Genomic DNA, 26998 nt, shown 5'->3' with positions numbered 1-26998 from the left:
TCTTTACACACATTTCCCAACCTGTGAAAGTGGATAACGCCACCTACCTCATAGGGTGCAGATTAAATCAGATAACGTGCAAAGATTCCTGGCCCATAATGTTTGCCCAATTATGGCTTCTGCCCTACTAAGGAATCTTAGGCATTGGTAAAGAACCATTCCCACTGCCCCAAAATATTACTGACTTTGTTCCCATAGTAAAGTTGTAAAGTCCCTGGGTGGGGTTCAGAAGAGATGTCCGTACATATGGCAGGGACACTACCCACCACCTGCACATACAACCCTTCCCCGCTCCAGCCCACCACACACTGCGTCAAAAGGCTGGGTCCTATTTCCACAGCTGTAGCCCCACTGCTCAGGAATGGCCAGGGGCCAAGGCATCCCCCTCTTCAAGATGAGCTCTGCACATGCCCGTAAGTCCCAAAGCTTGCTGTGACCCACAGGTTTCTCCCCATCTGGACACAGGTTAGCCTCCTGTCCACTCACAAGGAGCCAGAGCCCATTCCCAGTGGGACCACTCCCCCAGCTTGGCAGAGACTATGCTGCCACCTCCAGGAAGGCAGTTCACTGCTGCTGAGCCCAGGGGATTCCACTCTCCAGCCCAACACCCAGTACTCAAGTGAGGGGTCTGATTAAGACTTCAGTCAGTAGTGGCCTGCTGGGGACAGTCTGCTGATTTCAGGTTTCAAGTGCAGCTCTGCATGTGACACTAACGTGTCATGTGCACTGCACAGTGATTATTATTGTGGTGCCGTTACAGAAGGAGAGTTTCATCACAAAGCAGTCTGGGGGTTGGGAAGATCAACGTTTCCTGAAAACCACCCAAACCTGAGGACTTGCTGGTGTTGCTCAGGACCGCTTTCCATCCAGTGAGACAGCGGGGAGGCCCGATGACCACGCAGAGCTACCCACGCAGCTCAGGCTCGGAGAAATCAGGGCAGCCTGGCAGCAAGGGAGCACCCAGGATAAAATGAGAGACCCGAAGATCACAGCAGTCACAGGCACCAAAGCAGCCAGGCTGGAGGAACAGCCAGGAACCCCTGGCCAGCCACATCCATGAGGCCTGTGGTTTCCAAGGCTCACTTCATCTCCACCTGCCTGACTGCTGTGCTCAGGATGGAAGCAGGCAGCCCGCTGTCGAGGTGCGCGGAAACACACCACTGAAGGGGAGATCTGGATGACTGGGAGGCCGTAGGAGTCCCTGATACAGGGACCAAATTAAAGACCTGTATCCTGCAGGACGTGTGAGGCTGGGTGAGAGGTGGCAGAGTGTGACTCCAGAGCCAGACCCAGAATCCAATTCCAGGTCCCCCACATCCTACCACGTGCCCTCGGCAAGGTTAGTGCCTCTGCCAGGTGTCCTCACTTGTCACAACAGGACCCGCACAGGGGGTGGTCATGAAGATCAGGCAGGCCGATAGGCATAAAGGACTCAGGCAACGCCTGATACATGGCAAGTGTGTGCTCAGCACGTTAGCTGTGGAATCACACATTGTCTCAGGGAAAACAGTGGGTACAGACTGCACGTAGAAAGCTAGCAAAGTACAAGGAAAAACAGACACATTTGACGTCACGTAACCGTGTGATGGCCTTAATATTTACACACCATTTCCATTCACTTTAGTAACCGTTTTGTAGCCCCACTGTCAGCACTCAAAGGGCCTCGACCGCGGCCTCAGCCTTGCTCACCGGCGGTCCCTGGCCCATGGCGGCAGGTGCCAATCGTGGGCAGGTAACTTACTCCACGTGTGGCTGATGGGAAGATGCCCAACTACCCAGAGACTCAGCTTCCTTACCTCCCAAAAACCCAGTTTCTGCCTTCCTCCAAAAATTGTTTAATTGCATTTACCTGGCAAACCTCTGGAATCCCACTCCCCATCCCCCAGGAGCTGCTGAGAGCAGGTGGGATCCTGCACGGTGGGAATCTTGCAACACACCCCTCCGCCATCGCTGTCACCATGGAACATCTTTCTGACTTGCATTTCTACAGGTTTAATAACCCAGTTACCGGCACACACTCCAATCTTTCTTCGTTGGCGGAGTTGGGCTGGGCCTCAGTCGTGCACGTGACAGTCAGTGACTGTCTTTATATTCGGCAGGTCTGAGCGCAGGATCAAGCCATGTGGCTCCCTGTCCAGAGCCTAGAATGCTAGGACCCTGCTGTCAAAGTCATTTCTCCCCAGTCATTTGAAGATTGAGAACAGAAACATTTCTGGCTAATGACAGTCTTTCACAAAGGCAGGCTCCCTCTAACTACGCACAAGCTCAGAGGAGGAATGCTGAGAATGTGAAGGGGCCTGCGGGGACCTTTTTCCTTTGGCTGTGGGCCTCCTGAGTCACATTCTTCCAGAGGGCTTGTGGGAAAGGAATCCGCTCAGAATCTCATTCCCACCAAGAGAACCTCGGCAGAGCGGCCAAATCCAGCGGCCTAAATACAAAAGCAACTAATGCTAAAAAAAAGAGTGACTTTTACTACAAATTAGAAAATTATGGACCTCAATAAAGTCAGGTATCTGACTTTAAAAAAGAAAGCAACAATCTATACAAAGGCTTTGCACTTATGAAAATCAGAAAATCTCATGTACATTGGGTTACTCCTTCCAGTTAGAACAAGGAGAGTCAGTGCCGCTGGACTGCTGAATGCAGAGAATGTCTACATGGACCTGGAGGCAGAGGAGGCTGTGGACAGAGCTCTGGGCAGGACACAGCAGTGAACCATGGCAGCTCAATGAAGGGCTCTCTGGTGGCTGTGGACAGAGCTCTGGGCAGGAAACAGCAGTGAACCGTGGCAGCTCAATGAAGGGCTCTCTGGTGGGCAGGCAGTGTGACAGGAACCCACTAGGGCAGGGACCCAGAGAGGAACAGCAAGAGGAAGCCATGACCACCCTCAGAACCAGAGGCTCAAGGAGAGCCCAGCCAAGAAACCCACACAGAGCAGAGAGTGATGGAGACCTGTCCCGAATTCCACCTGCTCTCACTGGCTGAACCCAACCAGAGCGGCCATCAAGGAACCCAGGGCCTATACAGGTCAGCCTCCAGAGGACAGGGCAAAGGACAGACAGATCTGAGGACAGTGATCATCGCAGGTCCCCTGCCACACGGAAGCTGCTTTTGTTTCCTGTAAAATACAGACTGTGGTGCCTGCTACGGGCCTGGTGTGAGACCAACAGACTATGTGCCAGCTCCGATGACAGAAGAACCCCAATTTAGAAAAAGGGGTCAACGGGGGGCTCCTGTTTCTTGTTAACATTGAACATGCTTCCTCTTTTGCCGTTTTCTGGAACAGGTAGTTTGGATTTGTCAGAACGTCACAAGCATCCAGGGCCACCAATTCCCTCAGCATTCATCACTGACCAGTCCCCACCCTTCCATTTCAGGAACCGGCCCCAGGGCTGGACGACCTCCAAGCTCCACTTCCCCCGGCAGCTCTCACCCGCTCACCTTGGCAGTTTCTCAGAGGACACGGAGCCAAGCTCTGAAGAAGACGAAGAAGTCACAGTCACAGCAGAGTCAAAATTCCCATTGCGCGACAGCGTTTATTGAAAGGAAATCTTGCTTTATCCAGGAATTCACGGAGATGGAGGTAGCCGCAAGAACAATGTCCCTTTCCCACGACAACCCAAAGCAACCCAACCGTACCCCAAAGCAGAAGCCCAGGGGAACATCCAGACTGCACTGCAGAATGACACTCCGAGGCAGAAGTACATAAAAGCTACAGATGATTGTCTCTTCGGCATTGCATCTGGCCATGTATGTGTTTTTACATAAAATAGATGTTTTCTTTTTAAGCTACCTAAAGAAAATACTCTTGATTGGGGTTAGTTCTTAAAGAAAAATATATATATATATGTATATATAATAAAATTAAAGAAGGATAGCATGTTATACCTGGAAAGGACCCTGGGCCCTAATCTTCACGTTGTCCCAAGCTCTGAGATTGAGCAACTGTCAAGGTCACTGGGGTGAGATGAGCTGGGGCTTGAAAACCCTTCTCTTAACTTCCACTCCAGTAACCCGCATGTGCTGCCAGTGCCCTCAGAGTGTAGGATAGCACAGCCGTCAAAACGTTTAACAGCCTCTTCTTACGGCAATGCGGCAAGGATTCTGAAAGGTGACCTCTGTTCTCTCTTCATGGACAGCTGGAGCCAGCCTCATGGCCACCGCAAAGAACTGGCCAGAACGAGGGGCAGCTGCGTGCCCACAAACCGAAACACACACACTCCCACAGTTCTCCAGCATGCTGACCTTCCGCAGCTCCGTCTCCAGGTACGAGTGGGCCCAGGCTTTTCTAGGCAGGTCGAATGACGGCAGAAGCAGCAGGGCAATTATGAACATGCCGAAGGTCAGAGTGAGCTCTAGGGAAACCAGGCTTGTCACGTTCTCAGGAGGACAGAGACATGAAGGGCTGAGTACAGAGGTGCTCAACCTCCATGTCAGTTTGTCATCTGTCACCCGCTTTCCCAACACTGGGCTCCAAGAGGGGAGGAATTTGTAGCTGTTTAATTCATTGCTGTAGTCTCTGTGCCAAGGACTGCACCTGACACATCACTGAGGCTCAGTAATCTGCTAAATGAATGAATGGCTAAAGGGAGGAGCTGTCCATACCCCACATAAGCAAGCAAAGGAGAGAATCACCCCCGACTGTGGTGAGGATGACAGTGACCCTGTAGACATGGAAGGGGCTTGGCTCTCTGGCTCCAGACTCCCACCCTTAAACTGGGCTGACCACTCTGAATCCTGTTGGCTGGGCTCTGACCTGGTGCAGGTGGGACTCCATGGCAACTGTCATGACGTTCTCTGGCCCACCGGCCCCCCACCTATTGGGGTGTCTGGGGACACTGTGGAAGCAGCTGAACACTACTATCTCTGCCCCATAAATGTCACCAACTCACAGGGTCCTCTCCCTGGCCACACCCCTACTTAGCTGCCTATCCCATACTCCAACCTGTGGAAGTCCAGCTGCGATTGGACCTGGCCTATGGGCATGCCTGGGGACTGTCACAATGCGAAGTGACACAGGAATGCCAGGAGGGAGTGCCCGGATACCCAGCATCCTCCTGACCCCATGCTCCCTGAAATTTCTCTCCAGTCACGTGGCCTTGCCCCCCAGACGTCAACCGTTCCCTGCCAGCCTACTGCTGCTGATGTCTCTTTGTCCCACAAAATTGGAAGGAGTCCTCCAGTTTGCACAGAGACACCTCTGCCTGGCTTCTGTTTCTGTCTTCCTTCACCTCCTCGACATAAACGTGAGCTCCTATCAACGCACCTCTGGCCTAAATATCCCCCAGCTTTCAAGAGCTTCTCTGTCTTCTTTCTCACACAGAACCCACACCCACACCTGCCTCTCTCCTCTCTCCTCTCCCTTCCCCCATGACCTTAGTTCTCACAGCTAAGTCCATGAACCTTTCCCACATATCCTCCTAATCCCCCAATCCCAAAAGCCTGCTGTGGGAGGAGGGGAAAAGGACCAGTAAGACATGACCACAGAGCCCCATCATTCCAGAAATGGCATCATTTGTTTAAAAGCTTATTTACAAGTCTCCCTACCCCACCTGTGTAAAAGAAATTGCAATCAGTGACTCGGAACGGGTCTCAGCAGGGTTCAGAAACTGTAATAGAATTCTAGATAAAATAAGCAAACAAGGCCATAGCTGCAGCCATAGACACAAGTGACCTTCTGGCTTTCTCCTCTTCCAATGCACTGTTTACCCAGACCACGTGAACTGCCATTCTCGGCCTTAGTTGTCTGTGCCCAATACAATTCTTTTTTTCCAACCCTGGTTTCCAAAGTGGCCTTTATTTGACTTGCTCTCTCTGTCACCTCTGCTCCTTCATACATAAAATCTAATAGTTCATATTCTAAAAAAGAATACTCAAAGGCCGAGTGCAGCAGCTCATGCCTATAATCTTAGCACTTTGGGAGGCTGAGGCACGTGGATCACCTGAGGTCAAGAGTTGGAGGCCAGCCTGACCAACATGGCAAAATCCCATCTCTACTAAATACAAAAAGTTAACCAGAAGTGGTGGCGGGCACCTGTAGTCCCAGCTACTTAGGAGGCTGAGGCAGGAGAATCACTTGAACCTGGGTGGCAGAGGTTGCAGTGAGCAGAGATCACACCATTGCACTCCAGCCTGGGCAACAAGATTAAAACTCCATCTCAAAAAAAAAAAAAAAAATACTCAATACAGGTGCCTGAACTTTACAAAGCAGCTGCCCTACCAAGCCTCTGTCACATTCCAAACAGAAGAGCAGCAGTCCGTCAGGTCTGGGTTAAAATATGTACAAGCTACACACTGTTTCCTCCCTGCAGTGCTACTGAATAAGACCTAGCCTTCGGGACCCTTTGTCTTGGCAGGGTGAGTGAGGAGGGGGCCAGGGACAGCAGTGGAAACAGTGACTGTGGAACAGGGACCTCAGCCCACCACAGTGTGTTTCTCACAACACCCCAGGAGGTGGTGGCTCCTGTTCCTTAGGCATCCCAATGTTTTAAACTGCAAAAGCTCCTGCTGAAGACCCACTGAGAGACCCTGGAGAGGAACTGGCATGCTGTGCAAAGAGGCGGCCATGGTGTCGGTGGCAGACGGACGCTCCCCTCCCCGCCTCCCGCTTTGGGTGGCTGCAGCCCGGGAGCGCACTCAGATCTGGCTGGCGGCGGCACTGTCCTTGGGGAAGGTGTAGCTCAGGGGCGCCTCGTAGAGGCTTCCCCCCTCCGTGCTGAGGTCATCGTCGTCATCCATGTCATCCAGAACCTTACTCGGCAGCTTCTTCAGTCTGCTGAAACAACAAGGGGCATGTTTCCAGGCCCTGGCTGGGACCCGTCGCTAATTTGTAGGCGAAGGAAGGGTTTTGGGTTGCTGTCTCTGCACGCCACTGAGTGGCACAGAAAATTAATCCGTGAACTGAGCAGGTCTGCACCTGACGGTCCCTTCAGCCAAAGGTAGCCCACTGCCCCCTCTCAGCACGGAAAGCCCTTGTTGATGGGGTGGGCTGGGCTGGGACAGAATTGGAGGTGTTGATTTCCCCAGGCTGTTATCGATCTTGTCTTGATTTAAAATTCTGGTATTTTGTTCACCATGGATGACACCTATTGTCTTTTAAATATCGCTCTAAAATGTTATCTACTGTAATTGCTGAGATTTTTGATGCCCTCTTAAATGCTGCACCCTAATGCCAACCTTGGGGCCAGTGAGCTGACAGGCCCAGTTTTACAGGATCCTCAATGAGCTGGGGCCTTCTGTCCATTTGTGAGAACTACCCGGCACCCAGCACAGAGCCCCAGGTCACAACCAGCCTCCAAGAAAGGCTCAGCTCCATGGATCAGCGTGAACCTAATCTCATGAACCTTACCTCATACTCCAGGCAGAGACCCTAGAGCAGAGAAAGCAACCCACACAGCCCCCCAACCCTCCGCTCCATGACCCATCCTAACGACCACGGCAGACAAGCTTCAGAGAGCTGCTCTCTCCTGGAAACCAGGCTTGGGAAATCCTCGTCTTCATGAAGATACATATCAGAACACAATCTTATCTCCCTAAGTCAGACAAAAAACAGGCTGGCCCAGGAACTGCCTCTCCATGATGGTGTGAGCTAGTCTTATCTGCCTCAGTTTCCCCTTATGATCAACAGGGACACGTGCCCAGCTGGCACTGGGGCACTGGTTTAAGAATGACATGCATGAGACCCTACTGCCCATGTAGGATGACTGAAGTGGACACAGTCACCTTTACCTCTAGGATAAGATAACCCCAAAAGCAATGGTGAGGAGCTGGCTTTGAGACACCAGCAGTGAGAATGCTCTGAAGGCAGAGCCTGCCTCAACCATGGGGGATTATTGGTCTCTCTGTGGCCTCCACATCTGCCCACCTTAAGTCCTTCTTCATGGAGTTGAGCTGCCCCTGCAGATGCTCATTCATGTCCATCTGCTCCTCCAGCTCCCTCTGCAGCTTCTTTTTAGAACTTTCCAGTCTGTCGATTTCCTCCTCGGCCTCCTCCACCTGCCGCTTCATGGCTTTCAAACGCAAGCTCAGCTGCATGGGGAGAGAGGATGGGTCTGAGTGCCAGCTGATAGCCCAGCCCCAGCACTCAATCCACCCCAGGTCCAGCCACCGTCTCCCCAGGCAACCAGGACAGGGGCAATGGGGCAGCAGTCTCTCCGGAAACATGGAGATCAGGTAATAAGACAAGGTTACTCTTTAAAAGCCAAAATCAGGGTGTGGAATTTGCTGATATCCCCTAATCATGTAGGCAAGAAGCCCCCATTCTATGATGCGACCAGGTTCGTCAAGGGGAGGAATCAGCCCACTCACACTGCACCCCTGCTCGGGGAGGCCTTGCTTCCCTTCTTTCCCAGCCTGAGACGTGCAATCTCATCTGAGGACAAATACAGGCAGAGGCCCCCACCTGGTCCTTCTGATCGGTCAGCGACAGGTGCTCCTCATCCACCTGCATCACCAGCTCCTTCACTTTCCGCTCCAGCCGCCGGTTGCTGAGCTGCAGGTTGGCCCGATCCCTGGAAGTGGGAAGGCAGGACCAGGAACCCTCTCACTGCCACCCCTGCAGGGGCCCAGCCCACGCTGTGGAGGAGGGCAAGCTCCAGCCAGGGGTGCCTGGTCAGCTCAAGGCTTAGGGTCAGCGAAACACAATTACACAGGAAGAAAAGCTGCTTGTGAGAGAGGCTCCGAGAAGGGCAGTGGCCCAAGGCTGCAGGGCCAGCAAGGGGCTGAGGGCCGGCTAGAGCTGCCCGGAGTTCCTGAGCTTTGCTTTGTAAGGCAGTAAGTCACAAACTGCAGATGTCTTGGGTGTACTCCAGCCTGTTCTGGCCTGACTCCCCAAAAGTCCAGCTAACAGAGTAGATCATCTGATGTGTCAAATGCCTGCATACCCTGCACCTTCTAGGAAGGTGAGAGGCCATGAGTCACAACTATGGCCGGAAGGCTGGAAAAGTTCAACCTGGTGCTGGTCCTCAGGCTGTCACTCAAGAGTCAGGCACAGAGAACTGAGTTGTGGGAAAGGAGTGTGTTCACTGGACCCCACTGGGGGAGGGGTGTGCCCCATCTCGGACTGGTGGCCAATCGGCCTCTGCGTAAATACACCTGGTCTCCAGGGCAGAGCCCGCCTTCTGGCCTCTAGTCTGGCTCTAACTCGGTAGCTTCGGAGGCAGCCCGTCCTATCCAGAGAACGTAAAAGGACAGCAGCACCACCATGGACTGAGAAGTGGCGTCCTAAGCATTAACCCAGCTACACCACTATCTAGCCGGGCTACCTTACCCAAGTCATTTATTTTTATCTTCTTTTTTTGAGACGGAGTTTCACTCTTGTTACCCAGGCTGGAGTGCAATGGCGCGATCTCGGCTCACCGCAGCCTCCGCCTCCTGGGTTCAGGCAATTCTCCTGCCTCAGCCTCCTGAGTAGCTGGGATTACAGGCACGCGCCACCATGCCCAGCTAATTTTTTTGTATTTTTAGTAGAGACGGGGTTTCACCATGTTGACCAGGATGGTCTCGATCTGATCCACCCGCCTCGGCCTCCCAAAGTGCTGGGATTACAGGCGTGAGCCACCGCGCCCGGTCTCAAGTCATTTATTTTTATGGGTCTCTGTTTTCTCATTTATAAAATAGAAATAATAAAAGTAAGTTTGTAGTTGCTGTGCCTTCCTCACAGGCTAGGAGGATGGGGACAAATCCCAAACGTGTGAGCACATTGCAATGGGACTGTCACTGCCCACTGGGGCCTCTGCACTGCCGCTGGCCCAGCTTACCTCTCCTCACTCTCCAGGCGGTCCTCCAGCTCTGCAATCCTGGCCTCCATCTGCACAACCAGCCCCTCTTTGCTGGACCGGTAGGAACCTTCCAGGTGGACAATCCGGCTCTTTAAGTCCTTGTTCTAGAACCACATAGGGAGACTGTGAGGGGTTATGTGTCTGCCACGCTCTGTGCAGAGCAGCGAAAAACATGGGGTGGAACCCAGCATTTGGTCGCTGCCTGCAAGGAGGCTGCTTTCTGCACCAGGACCTGTGGCCTGGAGACCTGGAGAACCTAGAGATGTTTTTAAGGAAACCCCCTGAACTCAGGTGCAGGCCAGAAGAGGAGGTTCCATCACACTCCCTCGTAAGCCCAAAAGAAATCTTTGCCATGTCCTAAGACTCCTGAATGTGAAAAAGGCTTTGCCTTGCCCTATAAATCCACAGGGGACAGGAGAAATTGGCTCCTTTGCCCATCACGTGCGGTGAAGAACATGAACAGAAACCAGGTAAAAGAAACAGTAATCCGACGAAGATTTCTTAGTGACTCACGTGTTTGGTGACATGAATTCTTTTTCATGCTCTTTACATTAGAATTTAGCCCTCTTGGGCCAGGCGCGGTGGTTCACGCCTGTAATCCCAGCACTTTGGGAGGCCGAGGCGGGTGGATCACGAGGTCAAGAGATCCAGACCATCCTGGTCAACATGGTGAAACCCCGTCTCTACTAAAAATACAAAAAATTAGCTGGGCACGGTGGCACATGCCTGTAGTCCCAGCTACTCGGGAGGCTGAGGCAGGAGAATTGCCTGAATCCAGGAGGCGGAGGTTGCGGCGAGCCAAGATCACGCCATTGCACTCCAGCCTGGGCAACAAGAGCAAAACTCCGTCTCAAAAAAAAAAAAGAATTTAGCCCTCTTCAAGATCTAGAAAATAACACATGTAATCCCTCCTCCCTCAGCTGCCAAGCTTCCTTGCAGGTTTAATATGACTGGGAAAAAACAACTCTGGAAAAGAACTGTCAGCCCCCACCCCAGATTTCTGGAGATGCCAAGTAAAGGTGGGCCCTCCAGTGAGGTGAGGGTGGGTTAGCGGGATGGAGGGGAGCAGCTCACAGGCCAGCTGCGCTCACCTGCCTCTCCAGGGAAATCTTGTCACACTCCAGGTCTTGCCTCGCAGCTCTCTCCTGAAGCAGCTCATTCCTCACCTGCTCCATCTGTCGCAAGCAGAACCAAAGCCAGAGGTTAGAAGGATTGTTTCTGCATCTTTTGTAGTGAAATGGTGCCCAGGAGCTGAATTCCAGCAACCAGGTCCACCCCTACTTTATGAAGGAGGTTGCCCTACCCAGCCCCTCCTGCCATCTGCTCTGGGGTACAGGATCTGTTTCTTAGTACTTTCTGATTTCTTAACGTTTGCAATAGAAGTAACACTAAGAGTCAAAGCTGGCCCTGCTGTCATGGGCTGAACTGTGTACCCTCAAAAAGATATATTGGTGCCCTAATCCCCAGTACCTCTGACGTGACCTTATTTGGAGAAGACGACTTTAGAGAGGCAACCAAGTTAAAAATGAGGTTATTAGCCAGGCGCGGTGACTCAAGCCTGTAATCCCAGCACTTTGGGAGGCCGAGGCGGGTAGATCACGAGGTCAAGAGATCGAGACCATTCTGATCAACATGGTGAAACCCCGTCTCTACTAAAAATACAAAAAATTAGCTGGGCATGGTGACGCGTGCCTGTAATCCCAGCTACTCAGGAGGCTGAGGCAGGAGAATTGCCTGATCCCAGGAGGCGGAGGTTGTGGTGAGCAGAGATCGCGCCATTGCACTCCAGCCTGGGTAACAAAAGCGAAACTGTGTCTCAAATAAAAAAATGAGGTTATTAGGGTGGGCCCTAATCCAGTATGGCTGGCGTCCTTTAAAATGGGGAAATACCAGTGCAGAGACAAACATGCACAGAGGGACGACGGTGTGTGACGACAGGGACACAGGGAGAGCGCTCTGGGGAGATGGACGATTGGGGTGATGGGTCTATAACCAAGGATTGCCCAGGACTGCCAGAAACCACCGGAAGCTGGGAGGAGGCAAGGAGGCACCTCCCTACAGCTCTCAGAGGCAGTGTGGCTCTGTAACACTTCTATTTCAGACTCCTGGCCTCCAGAACCATGAGACAATAGATTCCTGTTGTTTTAAGGCACCCAGTTTGTGTTACTTTGTTACTTTCCCTAGAAAACTGGCAATACCTGCTTGGACCCCACAGGCAGAGTTCACCTGGACTGAGCACGTTCTCAGGTTGTTTCCATGCTAAAACCAGGACAGTCACCGCTGAACCAGGATAAGTCAGTCACCCAACTTCCCCAAGAGCTACATAGCCAGGAACAGGGGAGCCAGCGTTCACCTGCGCTCCTGAATGCCGCACCATAAGCTCGGGCTTCAGAAAGGGCCTCCGGAACGGGAGCATCGCTCAGACACTGCTAAATCTCTCCTTTTTATGCCAGAAATACAAGTCAGAGAAAATGCAACTTCAGGAGACCCGACCAAGGCTGGACACTCCTAAGAGTCTCCTGTATGCTCGGGAAAGGAGCCTCACGGCACAGCACCAGAGAAGAAATCCCATCACCTGACCACCAGCATCTCTTTTCCTGATTCCCAGTGGCTTGTGCGGGAGTAAAACCAGTGATCAGAGAGGAAGGCTCCAGACCCTGTTGCCAGAACCGTCCAGCAGGGGGCAGCCTGAAGAAGCCAGAAGAATAGAGCTAAGCTGGTCAAATAAAACCACTTTTTCCTTCTTAAGGATGAAAAACAAATTCCAGGGTCCGACATGGCTCAGAGGTGCACACACAACCCCAGGACACCAGAGCCCGAGAGCATCTGACACAGGCTCACCTGGACCGACCTCAAGTTGAACTCTGCCACCCGTACAAGTACCCCAGTGAGTAAAAGATAATCTCACCCCTTCCTCACTGTCCCCCGCGGAGAACAAGAACTGGGGTCCCAGGAATGGCCAGAGGAGACACCCCACATTGGGCCAAGCTTGCATTTGCCCCCTGGCTCCCCTTGTCCCGACCCTGGTGTGTCACACAGCATGCTGTCACTGGTAAAATGAGGCTGGCGGGACCGGCAGGGTTGGGATACAAAGGCCTCTGACACCACAGGGGGAAGCCGGGCCTCTGCCCCTAGGTGAGGGGGTACCAGGTAGTCAAAATGCTCGTGTTTTAACATTTCTGACTGGCAGGCATCCAAGTCATGGAGGTGCAGAATGTTCCTCGGAGGAAATGGAGGCTTGAGAGAGTGTTTACACAGTACCCCGAGGAGCAGGGACAGAGCCGGGCACAGCCTGTGACCGCATGGTTTCGTCTCTGGACGAACTTAAGAGGAAAAGATTCCAGTATACACAGAGTTCAAATGCAGCTGTAGCATAAACATCCAGGCAGAGGAGGGCATCTTGCATAGCGAAGGGAAGAATGCCAGCAGTGCCCAGGACCAGCAAGCAGAGCATGTCCGCCCTGCCCGGGCCCACTCCCACTCTGCTGGGCCCTGGGGCCCTCGCCAATCACATCCTGCACAGAGGGTGCCAGAACAATGGCTGTCACTGTTACCCCAGCACCAAGTTCAAGGGGAATGAATGCGGGCTCACGGCCCTGCTCCCAATGTGGGTTCTAAACCAGCCACCTCACATGTGGAGGTCATGGGAACAGCTGGGCCACGGGACTGAGGACGGACATGCCTCCCAGGGGCAGCCATTCTGTTCACGTGCCCAGGGAAGGTCGCGGCACTTCAGTGAGGACGTGGTTAAACTTCCACTGCAATGGGAAGCGGTTACAGAGACCAACAGCAGTGGCCCAGCTTGAACTGCTGGCTCTGCCAGTCCCTCACCTGTGACCTTGTTGATCTAACTTCTGGGACACAATCTCCTAAGCAAGGACCTCCATTGAATGAGACACCCTGTAAGGGCCCCCAAGCTGGCCTATGATGTAATAAAAGCACAACCTGGTGCCTCCTCTACCCTTCAGGGTGCTGTGTGGCACCCTTCTGAGGAAGCCAGAGGCACCTGCCTCCATCCTTAGGCAGAGTAGCCACCCCAACTCTCCACCATTAGGAGTTTCCCCTGGTGAAAAACCCACATTGTCATAATAAGAGCAAGCATGTATCTGTGAGGGTGGGCAGGGGTGGTCTCACAATGATAGGATGGGTTTGCTTGCTGTTCAAACTACATGATGTGTCCTATGCAGGACATTGTGACAAAAGAGACCCAGGCAGTGCCCACTCTCCCTGTAGCCTAGCAGGGGACAAACAAGCCCTGTGCAAGTAGTCAGTGTCACCATGACAGGAAAGGTCAGTGTGCTGAGGCAGGGTGGCAGTGGGTGGCAGCCCAGATTCAGAGGGTCAGCAAAAGCTTCCAAAAACACAGACACTAAGCTGAGACCTAAAAGAGGTCTGGAATGGACAGGGTAGAAAAACGGGGAATAGGGTCTGGCTGAGTCCCCACCCAAATCTCATCTCAAATTGTAGTTCCCATAATTCCCAGTGTCACGGGAGGGGACCCGGTGGGATGTAACTTGATCATGAGGGCAGGTCTTTCTCACGCTGTTCTCGTGATAGTGAATAAGTCTCACCAGATCTGATGACTTGATAAACGGAAGCTCCCCTGCACATGCTCTCTCTTGCCTGCCGCCATGTAAGACATGACTTTGCTCTCCATTCACCTTCAGCCGTGACTGTGAGACCTCCCCAGCTATGCTGAACTGTGAGTCAATGAAATCTCTTTCCTCTCTAAATTACCCAGCTCAGGTATGTATTTATTAGCAGCATGAGAACAGGCTAATATAAGGAGCAGGAGAGGGAATGTAGCTTTCCAAACTGGAGGTGGGCGGGCCACCAGGAACACAGAGTAGGAGGTAAGACGGAGAAGGGCAGTGTTGGAAGGAATTAGCCACGTGAGGAAGGTGAGGGGCAGGTGAAGACATGGATGGATCAGGTGGTCACACAGGCCCAAATCATACAGTGACAGTAGCTCACAGATTTATTACAAAAGCGAGTTCTGTGCATTTGAATAGTGATATCTCATTTACTCCTCACCACCACCAATGAGGTAGGCACTGTTAACGTCCCCACCTGTGCCAAGAGTCCTCCTGGTGATGCAGGTGGGGCCAACTGCACGATGCCAGTGGGAGCCACAGGACAGGTAAGCCCACCAAGGAGAGACATAAAAAGAATAAGAAAGACCTGCAGCTGGGCCCTGGGAATCCCTCCCCCCCACTCAGTCCCCAGGTCTGGGGAGGCAGGGAGGAGCCAGGATCTATCCCAAAAGCCAAGAAGGGCAAAGCTTGCAGGTAAGGCAAAGGCTAGACAAGAACAAGTTTGCTTCTGCAAAGTTCTGCAGAGAGGAGAGCCTGACTGCAAAGCTCAGGGGAGGCACTGGAGCCCAAGAGGCAGGAACAGACACCACACCTCTCCTCTGGAACCCAGCAGTGACTAAGACAGCAGCTATGACCCAGGGCTGGAGGGGGCATGAGGGTGTTCCAGGGATGCCCATGCTATTATCAGGTGGCAGTGAGAAGCCACAGAGGAGAGAAAAGTCACAACCGGTGGACATTGAAAAGGGAGTGTCACAGAAGAGCAGCCACCCAGCAAGGGGAGGGACGGGATCCAGGCCTGTCCTAGGGTCAGAATGAGGACAGGGAGAGGAAGAGCATCCCCCAGGGCTTGGTGGGAGGCAGCACCTATAGCTCAAAGGAAAGGTAGAGGCAAGAAAGGAAGGGAAGGGAAATTATTTTCCCAAAAGAAAAGGGATAAAGAAAACCTGGAGGCTGTAGACAGAGAAATAAATCTAGAAATCTAGTTGCTGTGGACTGTGCGGTTGAAAAATACCAGCAGACAATAAAAGGCCAGCAGAGCAGAGGCAAGCATCTCTTTGCAGCTGTGCTCCCAGCCAGGAGACTCAGAGGGGAATGCCAAGCACCAAGAGCCCCCCAAGCTGGGAACTCTCTGAGGCAGACGTTATCACCCTGAGTTTCCAGGTGGGAGGTCCAGAAACATGCCCCAATCACTGTTAGGTGGAGGCAGCTTTGGGATTCCCACCTAGGTTTTCTGACAAAAAAGAATCATACCCTCTCTTTTCGCCTCTCCATTGTCTCTTAGCAAACCTATAGGACCTAGAACTCTCAACGAAGGAAAAATTCCCACAAGGAGGAGAGTTCGGGCAGGGACTTTGGAGCCCGGAAGGAAAACGCTCTGTGGCGGAGTGAGGCGGAGAGTGCGTGGAGGGTTCCAGGGTGTCCATGGGGTCACCCCGCACCGGGCCCAGCCTGGGGGTTCAGGACAAACCCTGCCATCGCCGCAAGCAGCGTCCACTGGCCAGTCTTACACCCTTAGTGCCAATGTCTGAGAACTCCGGATCCCACCAGGAAACAGACTTCCCACACACGGCAGGATCCCCGAGGGCCCCCCACAGGTTCAAGGCCTCCCTGGAGAGCCCCAGGATAATGGTGACTCTCCAGAGGGGGAAAAAAAAGGAATTATTTATTCTCCACTGCAGTCCCGTAAAAGATGGCTATTAAAATGGAAATGTAGAATAAATCAGTGAAGAGCAGGAAGGAATAATGTGTAGCCACAAAACTTAACAGTTACTGTGACCTGAGCAGGCAAGTCCATTTCCTTGAGTCTCCGCAAACCCAGGCTTTTGGCAAACATGATCAGCTTCCTTCAGTTCTTCAAAGGACAGCCTGACATGAAACCTCTGAAGTAAATCCACCATGTGGAGCCTTATACAAGCACCAGGTGGTGTGTGGACAATGCCTCAAGGATGGGTTTCGCCACACACCCAGAAGTATCCTGTGTCCCCCTGGTATTGGTTGTCCTCAATGCAGTGATCCCAGGACTAGGCCCCCTGACTTCGGAATATTGTAAATAAAATTCTTACCCTGAGCTCACACTGGTCCCTGCCCTGGGGTAAAAAGAAAAAAAAAAAAAACCTCTGGCTTGGCTGAGCCAGCCTCCTAAACCACAGAAGAGTAAACTCGAGGGTGGGAAGTTATTTATTTACACAAGCTTGGTGCTTTATATGCTATTTACCCTTCAACTACATTAAATAGCCTTCACAAAAACTTTCCAGTCAAAATAAAGACACCACCGGAGCGGAAGGCAGAAGCGTATCACAATTGGACTGGAAGAACGCTACGCCCTGAGTATTTTGATTGGAAATCACAGTATCAGATTCCAGTGGGTTTTCTGTCAGAGATACCCACGACCTGAGCGAGCTCTCAGGATTCTAAGCGGCTGCCCTTCCGGTTCATGGAGAGCCAGAGCTATTTGTGATGGCCAGTAACAATACCGAACCCCATCGCCTGTGTTTATCCTTGGGCTGTAAGGAGGTTGGCAAGCCCACACTCCTGGCTGACATTAAAAATAATCACAAAAATGGAAAATTATTATTAATCAGTTGTACACACTGGGTGTTTTGAGCAGCTGATACAATAAGAGGCAGTTACAAGGTTAGTAGCATTTTAATTGAAAAAAAAAAAGGAGAAAGAAGAAAACCCCCCTCTGATCTTTCGTGCATGACTGAAGAGAAGACAGTCACCTTTATCAGGAGGGCATGCCTGATGCTGACTGGAGAGCAGGTGTGAGCCACTGAGGAGCAGTTCTGGAAAGTGACTGTAGGAGCCCACAACTCTATCAGTGGGATTTAATCCTGCATCTGCAGAGGCAACTGGGCAGCCTTGCTCAGACCCTGGAGTGAGCATGAAGCCACCCAAAGCTCAACCTGGCATTTTTCCTGCTGCCAGCTGCCTGAGCTGGACGAATCATCTTTCCATCGGGCTAGGCCACTGTGGTCTACACGGCCAACAGAACGCCTCCCCCATGTGGGCCCAGCTGTGCTGTGAAGTGTCTGTCGCAGTGCCTATCGAGCTAGCCCAACAGCCTGTTGGCACTTAATTTAAAACACGTGAAGCCAGACCTCTCCTTAATGCTGCACTCCTAAAGAATCAGGAGAGGGTCAGCTGAACTTTGATCCTCACCCATTTTAAGAAACATGATTTTTAACTTGGGAGTGGAGACCCAAATGCACTTGAGGGAATGGTCTTTAAGACCATGATAGTCTCTTGCACGGATAATGGGAACGGGCAGGAGGCTTTGGAGTCAAATTGTGACTCTACCTCATACCAACTGTGTGACCCTCTGCAGTCACTTCTCCTTGAAGGCCCTGAAAACAAGAAACAAGTGAGGCCCCCAGCCTGGTGCCTAGCACTTAGGGAATCATTGTAAGGATGGCAATTGTCATAAATGGAAACATGGTTTTCGGGGATGGAGAAGAAACAGGATTACTTTGAATTGAAACAGAGCAAACACTAGTAAAATACTCACTACTGAACTGAATTATCCTTCACCTTATAAGCCAATCGGAAACCTTTCTGCATATGGTGGACTATACCTGGGTGACAAAACAGGTACTCCTTACCTCTGTTACATAAAGAAGATATCATTTTATCAACTCGAAAGCCATCCTTTCTCCTTCATGGTAGTCAGACTTGAAAACAAAGTCCAAACATCCAAGAGGTTTGAAAAACTTCTCTCTCAATTAGGATTTCCTGAATCCATCGCTTTCAATAATAAGGTCCTGGGCACGTAAAGGAAGTCCTCGGAAAGGCTGTGATATGGTTTGGGTGTGTCCTCACCCAAATCTCACCATGAATTGCAGCTCCCATAATCCCCAAGTGTCACAGGACGGATTTGGTGGTGGCAACTGAATCATTGGGGGCAGGTTTTTCCCATTGCTCTTCCTGTGATAGTGAGTAAGTCTCATGAGATCTGATGGTCTGATAAAGAGCAGTTCCCCGGTACACACTCTCTTTCCTGCTGCGACGTAACACGTGCCTTTGCTTCTCCTTTGCCTTCCGCCACGATTGTGAGGCCTCCCCAGCCATGCTGACCTGTCAGTCCATCAAATCTCTTTCCTCTAGAAATTACCCCGTTTCAGGTATGTCCTTACAGCCATGTGAGAATGGACTCATACAGGCTGGGAACTTATAAATAACATGGCCAGCATTTAGTGTATACCAAATGCAGGCATAATTAACAGAAAAAAAGAACAGAGGCATGGAAAGGATCAAACGCACCGTCTCACACAGCCTTTCCTGTCCTCTGCCCTGGTAACAGCACAGTTGAGGCCTCCTCCCAGTCTCCCCTTCTCCAGTCCTCACCCCTACCCCTGCCACATGAGTCTTCTAGAACACTGTGTATGCTTCACTTGTCTGCTCAGCAGCGTTGACAGAGCAGACAGAGACGTTCAAACCCCCCGCCTGACTCTTCAAACTCACCTCCTTTCATTATTTCCTAAGGGAACTGGAAATCCGATTGAGCCACACTCATCCATTCATTGCTTCTCAAACTGCTGCACAGATTCCCACCTCCCAGTCTTCCGTCATACCATTCCTTCTATCTAGAATCCCATTTCCAGTCCTCTTGGTTTATCTAAATCTCACGTCTTCTTTAGAGCCCACCCCAGGTCCCCGCCCTCTTTCTAATAAATCTTCTATAATCACCCTTGCTGTGATGGCCTTTCCCTCATTAGCTGCTTGAATCTTTTACTTGGCATTTGGTATCCACTAATCGTTCTATCCAATATAACAATTTTTATTGTTATATTGCGCACAGCAGGTATTCACCGTATTTTGCAAGCACTGATAAAACGGAGCGTTGCCTTGGGAACTGAGACCTAAACCAAGCTCTGCCGTCCACTGCCTGCATGACTGTGGCCGAATGACCAGGTGACGCTGGGCCTCAAATCTCATCCACACAGAGAAGCGGGGAGAGCTGGACTCTGAGGACCTTGCCAGATCTAACAGTAATGAGAGGGGTTGAGCACTCACTACTAATATTGCTGGAAAATTGGTTTTTTTCTGCAATTAAGTTCTGTCACTAAGACTAGTGGTAGATGTTTGGGGAAGCAAAGATTCAGCAGAGGAGCTTGTGAGAATTCAGAGTTTAAGGAAAGAGCTGTTAAGTCTCAACTTTTTAATTTAAAAAGAGGAAGATCCCCGGCCGGGCGCAGTGGCTCACGCCTGTAATCCCAGCACTTTGGGAGGCTGAGGCGGGTGGATCACAAGGTCAAGATATCGAGACCATCCTGGTCAACATAGTGGACCACTAATCGTTCTATCCAATATAACAATTTTTATTTGTCTCTACTCAAAATACAAAAATTTAGCTGGGCATGGTGGCGCGTGCCTGTAATCCCAGCTACTCGGGAGGCTGAGGCAGGAGAATTGCCTGAACCCAGGAGGCGGAGGTTGCAGTGAGCCGAGATCGCGCCACTGCACTCCAGCCTGGGTAACAGGAGCGAAACTCTGCCTTCAAAAAAAAAGAGAAGAAGATCCCCAAACTAAGATGACCCATGCTTTCTCTTTTCAGTGCCTAGTAGCAGTTTGCTAGGCAGACAGGGCCGATGCTATTACCTGAGTTCAAAATAACTGGCACCCTTTCCTGTTTTTTAGGAGATGTCCTAGTTAAGGAGACGTCATAAGGTCAGCATTTGAGGGGAGAGAGGAATAGGGGTCTTTAAGTTTTGAAGTTTCCCTTTTCTTGCTCTGATTCCAGCAGGAAAGCACCAGGCACAGAGCCCGAAAAGTTAACCTAAGTGGACCAAAAGAGCTCAGAATAAGGGCCCCTCTGTCTATACCCAAGGCCCTCTCCAGCCAGCCTTCATTCCAAAATGCAGGAGATCAGCCTGGGCCCCACCTCAACTTTGAATGAGAATGAGACGCTTTCCAGGGAGGCAGGTATTTGGCCCACCCATTTCTCGGCCCTCCCTCACAAGACAGGAGGCAGCAAAGGCCAGAAGAGAGGCTCTCAGAACAGTCAGGAGGCATCACTTCATCTCAGCATCTCTGGTTCATTTTCTTACCAACTCCTACGTGCATAGGAATGTAATCCTCAATTTCTCCGCTTATAACCAACACCGGGCTTTATCTCGTCTCAGATGATGCGGTGAGTGGGAAGAAAACCAAAGGGAAAGAGCTGACACGGAAAGAGGCCGTGGACCTTTGTGGAACTCACCGTTTTAGGCGTATGACGCAGATACGGTGAGAGAACTGGGGAGAGTAAGGGGTGGATCAGACACTTCTGGATGTACCAAACCTTCTTGCAGCATTGCAATGTTAGAATTCAGAAAAGCCTTCAGAAGTCACCTGGGTCCATCACTTCCTTTCGACAGACTTTAGAGACTGAGCTCAGAGAGGCTGGGACTCTCCCGGAGGTAAATGAGGCCAGCGCGGGAGCCAGGTCGGGGACTCCCAGCCCACTGCCCTCCCCAGCAGACCAGGTGAATTCCTTAACTTCCTCCCTGGGCTTAGTTCAAAGTTCTCGGTTCTGTTAACTTCCTCCCTGAACTGCCATCAAGTTCTCGGCTTAGCGGAAATATTTTTAGCCTTGACCACATCGTGGACAGCCGTTCTGTTCTCCATGATCCAAGTGCTCAGACGAAAGGAAAACGAAGCGTCCAGAGCAATTCTGGGCCCAGATATCTGCACGATCAGTTCTCTCAGGGCTGGGCTGTCAGCTGAGCTAAGGGAGGCAGATGCCTTCTGGGTCAGGGTCTGTGTTTTGTTTCTGATGTAAACAGAGAACTGAAGGTCTGTTTTAACTGCCTCGTTACTGATAAGATGACAGACTTTCCCACTGTTCCTCTCAGCACAAGTCACAAGAAGCGCTAGCAAAACAAATCCACGGTCACATCCTTTGTCACCGTGATATGTTTAGCAGATCGGACGTGTCTTGGGGAACATGACTACTTAGCCAGGCTGGCAGGGCCTCATCACCAAACAGCTTTTAATCCAGCAAGAGAACTTAGAAAACAGTCTTCAGAAAGAATCTGAGGGGTGGCAGGGGGAGCTCAAGGTCGAGCTCTCCATCTGGACCTGTGGTTTTTCAGGAAGGTTCCTCTCTAAACCACGGCAGCTCTGGCCTGATGGGCTATCACAGCTCCAGAGGAATGCCATTATCACAGCCTGCGAACATGCAGACAGAACCCACACCGCATGAGGGGGTCAGAGCTAACGAACCTGGGGTTGCCATTTCCTTCTCTCTCAGGAGCAAAGTAGCACAAGTATCCCACTTGTTTGCAAAGAAATCTGTCAATAGGGGCCTAACAGAATATGGAAAAGCAGCCAGCGATTCACCTTCTACTTCGAGCAGGGATGCCTGCTCCTAAGGTGCGATCCCCAAGCTCTGGGACTTCCCGTTCTTGGTCACCCTGAATTGAGGGAACGGAAGTCCATATGAATAAAAGACCAGAGGAAAGTGCCCTTCGGAACAGAGAAGAATGGATAGAGAGGATAAAAACAGAAAGCAGAAAGTGGTTACAAATAACCATCTATGGCCGGGCGCGGTGGCTCAAGCCTGTAATCCCAGCACTTTGGGAGGCCGAGGCAGGTGGATCACGAGGTCAAGACATCAAGACCATCGTGGTCAACATGGTGAAACCCCGTCTCTACTAAAAATACAACAAATTTAGCTGGGCATGGTGGCGCGTGCCTGTAATCCCAGCGACTCAGGAGGCTGAGGCAGGAGAATTGCCTGAACCCAGGAGGCGGAGGTTGCGGTGAGCCGAGATCGCGCCATTGCACTCCAGCATGGGTAACAAGAGCGAAACTCCGTCTCAAAAAATAAATAAATAAATAAAATAATAAAATAAAATAACCATCTAATGGCCATAACAGGAGAAGTGCTTTTCAGAGCTGAGGCCCTGAAGGTCATCGGTTCCACACGCAAGTGTGTGGCTTTGGGAGCGGACACAAAGTTGGGTGCAACAGAAAGCAGGCGCTATGATGCAGCCTTTTCCTCCACAGGTTAATCAGCAGCACATGCACCTCCAAAGCACTCACAATCAGTAACAGTAACACGTGACTGCTTTTTGCAGTTTTGGAAAGAGTTTCACTTATAGTTGATCCTTATGCCCACGCTGTGAGGCCATCGGGGAGTGTTATTCTCACGTTAGACAGTGGAACTGATCCCTCAAGCTACCTGCTGTATTATCCAAAGGCTTTCTGCCTTTGTTTCCATGTTGTCATTAAGCCAAGGTTCAGATGGGCTTTGAGAGAGGTTGGGAGTAGCAGGTGAGCTCTGGGGAGAGCAGTGAGATCCCTAGGAAACAGTGTCACTGTCAGCTAGCCTCTGTGTCCCCAGCGCATGCCCAAACCACTTGACAGATAAAATGCAGAAACATTTTGAGAAGAGGATTCAGAACACTCAGTGGCAGTTTCAAAGATAATTAATTTATATTCACTAGTCTCAACCCTTCGTTTATAAAATAGCTGTGGATACATAAAGAAACGTCTAATGATAGAACCTGCTTTCAGTGACAACTTACCCAGCTGTACGCGTGGGGCCTGGAAATGGCGCTGGACAAACCGCATATCAACATTTAGAAAATCCTTCACTCTTTCTTCACTAGCATTGGCACTTTCTTAATTAAAAACACGAAAACAAAACCTAAAATCCTTGAAACGATGTCAGGGACAGATTAGGAAATTATCTGACCAAGGATTAAAATTTAAAATCTAAAATACAAGTAATCCGGGCAAAGTCTCTCCTAGAAGCTTATTACGGTGACGACTATTCAACCTTCCATCCATTTTCTTCCATCAATTTCCCTCACAGCTCTCACTGAATCCACAGCTTTAACCCTTCATGTTTTTTTTTTTTTTTTTTTGAACGGGCTCTTGTTACCCAGGCTGGAGTGCAATGGCGCGATCCCGGCTCACCGCAACCTCCGCCCCCTGGGTTCAGGCAATTCTCCTGCCTCAGCCTCCTGAGTAGCTGGGATTACAGGCACGCGCCACCATGCCCAGCTAATTTTTTGTATTTTTAGTAGAGACGGGGTTTCACCATGTTGACCAGGATGGTTTCGATCTCTTGACCTCGTGATCTACACCCGCCTCAGCCTCCGAAAGTGCTGGAATTACAGGCGTGAGCCACCGCGCCCGGCCCAACCCTTCATGGTTCTAACTGAATCCACAGGTTTAACCCTTCATGTTCCTTTTCCACACAGGACAATCCACACGTCATTCATCTCTAGAACAGTACCTGTTCCCTGCTCCTACTGATCCTCTCAGACAGCAAATCCGAGTTGTTTCTTTCTTCTTCCAGCTCCATCTCCAGTTGAGACACCTTGTCCTAAGAAAGAAATCACAAACACAGTGAACGTAACTTGCGCTGCCGGGGATTAGGAGCAAATGCCCCATACAGGCACAACCCTGAGTGCAAATGAGAGCTGACTACCCTCAGGGTCTCGAAAAACAGTGTATCTATTTCTTACACTGCTCAAAGGAGGGATTTCTAAAACTACGTATTTCATGACCTGTAATGTATAATATAACGGCGTATGTAGAAAACACGTCGAAGAAGGAAAAACATTATCCCAAACCCTGATGCAAACACTAAGGATATTCGAGCATGTTTCTGTCCAGGCTTCGCTTCTCCCTGTGAATCAGTAACTTTAAACAGATCTACACAAGCCAGTTTCCTATTAAAGGACAACGTGGAAAACCCGCTTCTTGCTCAGGACAATCTTTTGCCTGTATCCTGCTCGGCGTTTCCAGGATCCCCGCAGGAGTAAATCCGTAGCAGTCCTCTACGGAACAGCACGCATGTGCACTGTGCACTCCCAAACCCGCACTGGCCTAACCAAAAGCCAGTGCTAACCACTTCTGTTAAACTCATCATCACTTAAGAATAATAATTTGTGGCTTCCTGGTTGGCTCCTCATCTAACCTAATTGAGTGTCAAGAAAAAAAAATTTCAAAGCAGCTTTGTATATGAAGAAAAGAGGCTTCGAACATCAGCCACCGACTTAGAACTGGGGTCTGTGGCTCTCGAGCATCTGTTTCTCCTGTCACCAGCCAATCTGTCATAGGTCTAAGGAAACTCAGAGCCACAAAGGCTACAAGGCAATTGGCATTCCAAATTTTAAATGTGAACCTGCAGCATTTGTATATAAATATTGTCTCTGCAATTGCCAAAGTCGATCGACAAGCAATGGACACTTCTATCCCTAAATATTATTTTATTTATCAAAATTAAAACACCCAGGATTCATGTGAATGATTACCTGCCTGTGAATGGCCCCCAGAGAATGATCCAAACCTACAGGGAAGCCAGAGAGCCCTTTCCCAACAGCCAACCATCTCAAAGGCCAGCTTGGATTGGAGCTGGGCCCTGCACCAAAGCCTCCTGTTTATCCACTGGTTCCTGATGGCTCCAAGACAGGACTCACTATAGTCACACATCACTCAGGATCCGCAAGAGCTGCATTTACAAACATCAGCCACCTGAGTTTCTGAGTTTACAGAAAACGTCCACCGTCAGAAGAGCTCTTGAGTCTTGAAAATTAACTTAGGTGCTAGTGAATGAGCCGGCAAGACACAGTCCCAGCAAGACGGTTTCCTCTTGGGGGAGGAAACACCCCTCAGCTGCATCTCCTGGTAGCAGGCTCTTGAGAGCTACTCATTTTGTAATTAATGGAAAAATACCGAAATAATGCAAAGGAAATGTTTTCTTTAGCCAGCATACATTAGCAAGAAATGACCCAACAACCCAATCTTCAGCTAAAAGCACTTCTTTATAGGACTCTCTTGCCTGAAATCCGTAGTGCACAGAACCCAGCAGGAGTGTTAGGGGTCCAGGCCAGGATTCCTCCAAAGGGTCATTCCCCACCGCCTGAAGGGGCTTTAGCTCATTTTGAGCCAGGTTGTTTAGGCCCTAGAATAATCGGTTTCTAGTTAAGTGGGGATGACCTTAGCTTGCCTTAAAATTACCTCCCCTAAAGAGATCAGAACTAGGACATTAGCAAATGTACAGCAATCCTACAAAAGAGCAATAAAACTGTAATCAGGATATTCTAGTCTCTGAAAGAGGCCCAGCTAATAAAATCTTCAGTGACTGAGAAAACACTCCCGAGATATAAACAGAGCCCCCTGAAGGCTTTAAAAGTTATTTCTGTTTATTTGCAAAGTTGAATCAGGAATTCCATTGATTTTGAATTTAAGCTGTCTCTCCATGGCCTTGAGCACTGCCTGTCTTTTATCAAAACCTTGACAATTTTAACTTCCCCAAAAGTCTAAGTTCCACTGGGGGGGGTGTGTGTGTGTGTGTGTGTGTGTGTGTGTGTGTGTGTGAGGGGGAGTGTGTGTGTGTGTCTGCGGGTTGGTCTGGCTCCTACGAATTATTCTTTTTTAAAAGTTCAGATCGAGTAATTCTAAGGTTTTTCTTGTCAACGTCAGTGAACTGTTCATACTTAGAGTCTGTTAATTCACTCACACTTTTCTGATGTGGTGTGTTTTCAGCTCGTGACTAGATGCCCCCATCTGGTGACTACATTCTGATAACGCTGTCTTGTCTCGGATTGTCTACATACTATGTACACCACGGCAAATTGAGCCACAGTTAAGCCACAGTTAGCCGTGAGCTCTGGCAAAGCCAGATAACCTCTAAGGGAAAATGGGCCAGAAACAGGAAGGAAGAATGGAGCACGGGTGTGGCAAAGGAAGGACGATGATTCCTAGGAGGCTCCTCTCTGGACATACAGTCTGATTCCTTCTAGTTAGCTGGAGGCACTGCCCCACAGAACAAAACGGAAAGGAACTATCTGCATCTTTATGCAAAATCATCTAACATCCCTGGGAATCTGTTCCATTTCCTCTCAAGACAATGAGAATGTGAGACTAAATTATGTCCATCATTCCTTCTGGCTCTGATGTCCTGAGTCTGTAAATGACTGGCCTCTTCCTTCAATCAAGAAATGACCTCACATTGCAGTCAGGGGCCCCAAACTGGCTGTACTATGTCTCCTAACCTATCAATGTTCTTCTCCTCCTTCAAGGCCCAGTATAAATGCCACCTTCTCCATGAAGCCTTTCCTAATTCCACCCCAAGCCCCCACCTTCAACAATATTTCAATGCTTCTGCAATGATGAAAAATAAATAGAGTTGTAGTACTTCGCCTAGCCCAGCAAGCATTCATTTTTAGCTCGCTCATCTAGTACCATGTTTTTCTGTCTGTGTAACTTCTGCATTGCCTTCACTACACTGCCTTACATAAACCAAATCACAATAAAGTTCATATTAAATACAAAAAAAAAAAAACAATGACCTCACTACACCCAGCTGTGAGAGAGAATAAAAGCTCAAGACCTCCCAGAGGCTGAACTGAGAGCAGAGAGCCCACAGTCGCTGCTCTCCAGGGGTCCCCCAGCTCAAACTGTGCG

At 50.3% G+C, this 26998-nt stretch overlaps 1 protein-coding gene and 1 long non-coding RNA gene across 12 annotated transcripts in view; one reads left to right on the top strand and one right to left on the bottom strand.

The window, feature by feature from the left end:
• Positions 1-3512: 3512 nt before the first annotated feature.
• Positions 3513-26998, bottom strand: part of CGNL1 (cingulin like 1) — a 181996-nt gene continuing 158510 nt past the window's right edge. For 3 of the 7 annotated variants that reach the window (XM_078333248.1, XM_035258690.3, XM_078333249.1), the window contains 6 exons: positions 23820-23909; positions 10871-10954; positions 9759-9883; positions 8402-8510; positions 7865-8028; positions 3513-6775 (listed from right to left, as the gene is read on the bottom strand). In XM_078333248.1, coding sequence (XP_078189374.1) covers positions 6637-6775; positions 7865-8028; positions 8402-8510; positions 9759-9883; positions 10871-10954; positions 23820-23909 — 711 coding nt within the window. In that variant the 3' untranslated portion in view covers positions 3513-6636. Of the gene's footprint in view, positions 6776-7864; positions 8029-8401; positions 8575-9758; positions 9884-10870; positions 10955-23819; positions 23910-26998 lie in introns of all 7 variants that reach the window. The other 4 variants (XM_078333250.1, XM_035258692.3, XR_013520659.1 and 1 more) reach the window with 3 other exon arrangements.
• On the top strand, positions 14019-26775 carry LOC118144764 (uncharacterized). Of its 5 annotated transcripts, XR_013520661.1 has the most exons (6): positions 14019-14069; positions 14337-14481; positions 14831-14919; positions 15876-15990; positions 19395-19581; positions 26078-26752. It is a non-coding gene; the product is annotated as an uncharacterized LOC118144764 (long non-coding RNA). The 5 variants fall into 5 exon arrangements; XR_004729489.3 differs by having other exon boundaries at positions 14337-14919; positions 26078-26754; XR_004729491.3 differs by lacking the exon at positions 14831-14919 and having other exon boundaries at positions 26078-26751.

This window comes from Callithrix jacchus, chromosome 8 (genome assembly GCF_049354715.1).
Source record: "Callithrix jacchus isolate 240 chromosome 8, calJac240_pri, whole genome shotgun sequence".
Classification (NCBI taxonomy): domain Eukaryota; kingdom Metazoa; phylum Chordata; class Mammalia; order Primates; family Cebidae; genus Callithrix; species Callithrix jacchus.
The sequence above is the reverse complement of the archived record's forward strand: the minus strand, read 5'-3'. Positions and strand labels throughout refer to the sequence as shown.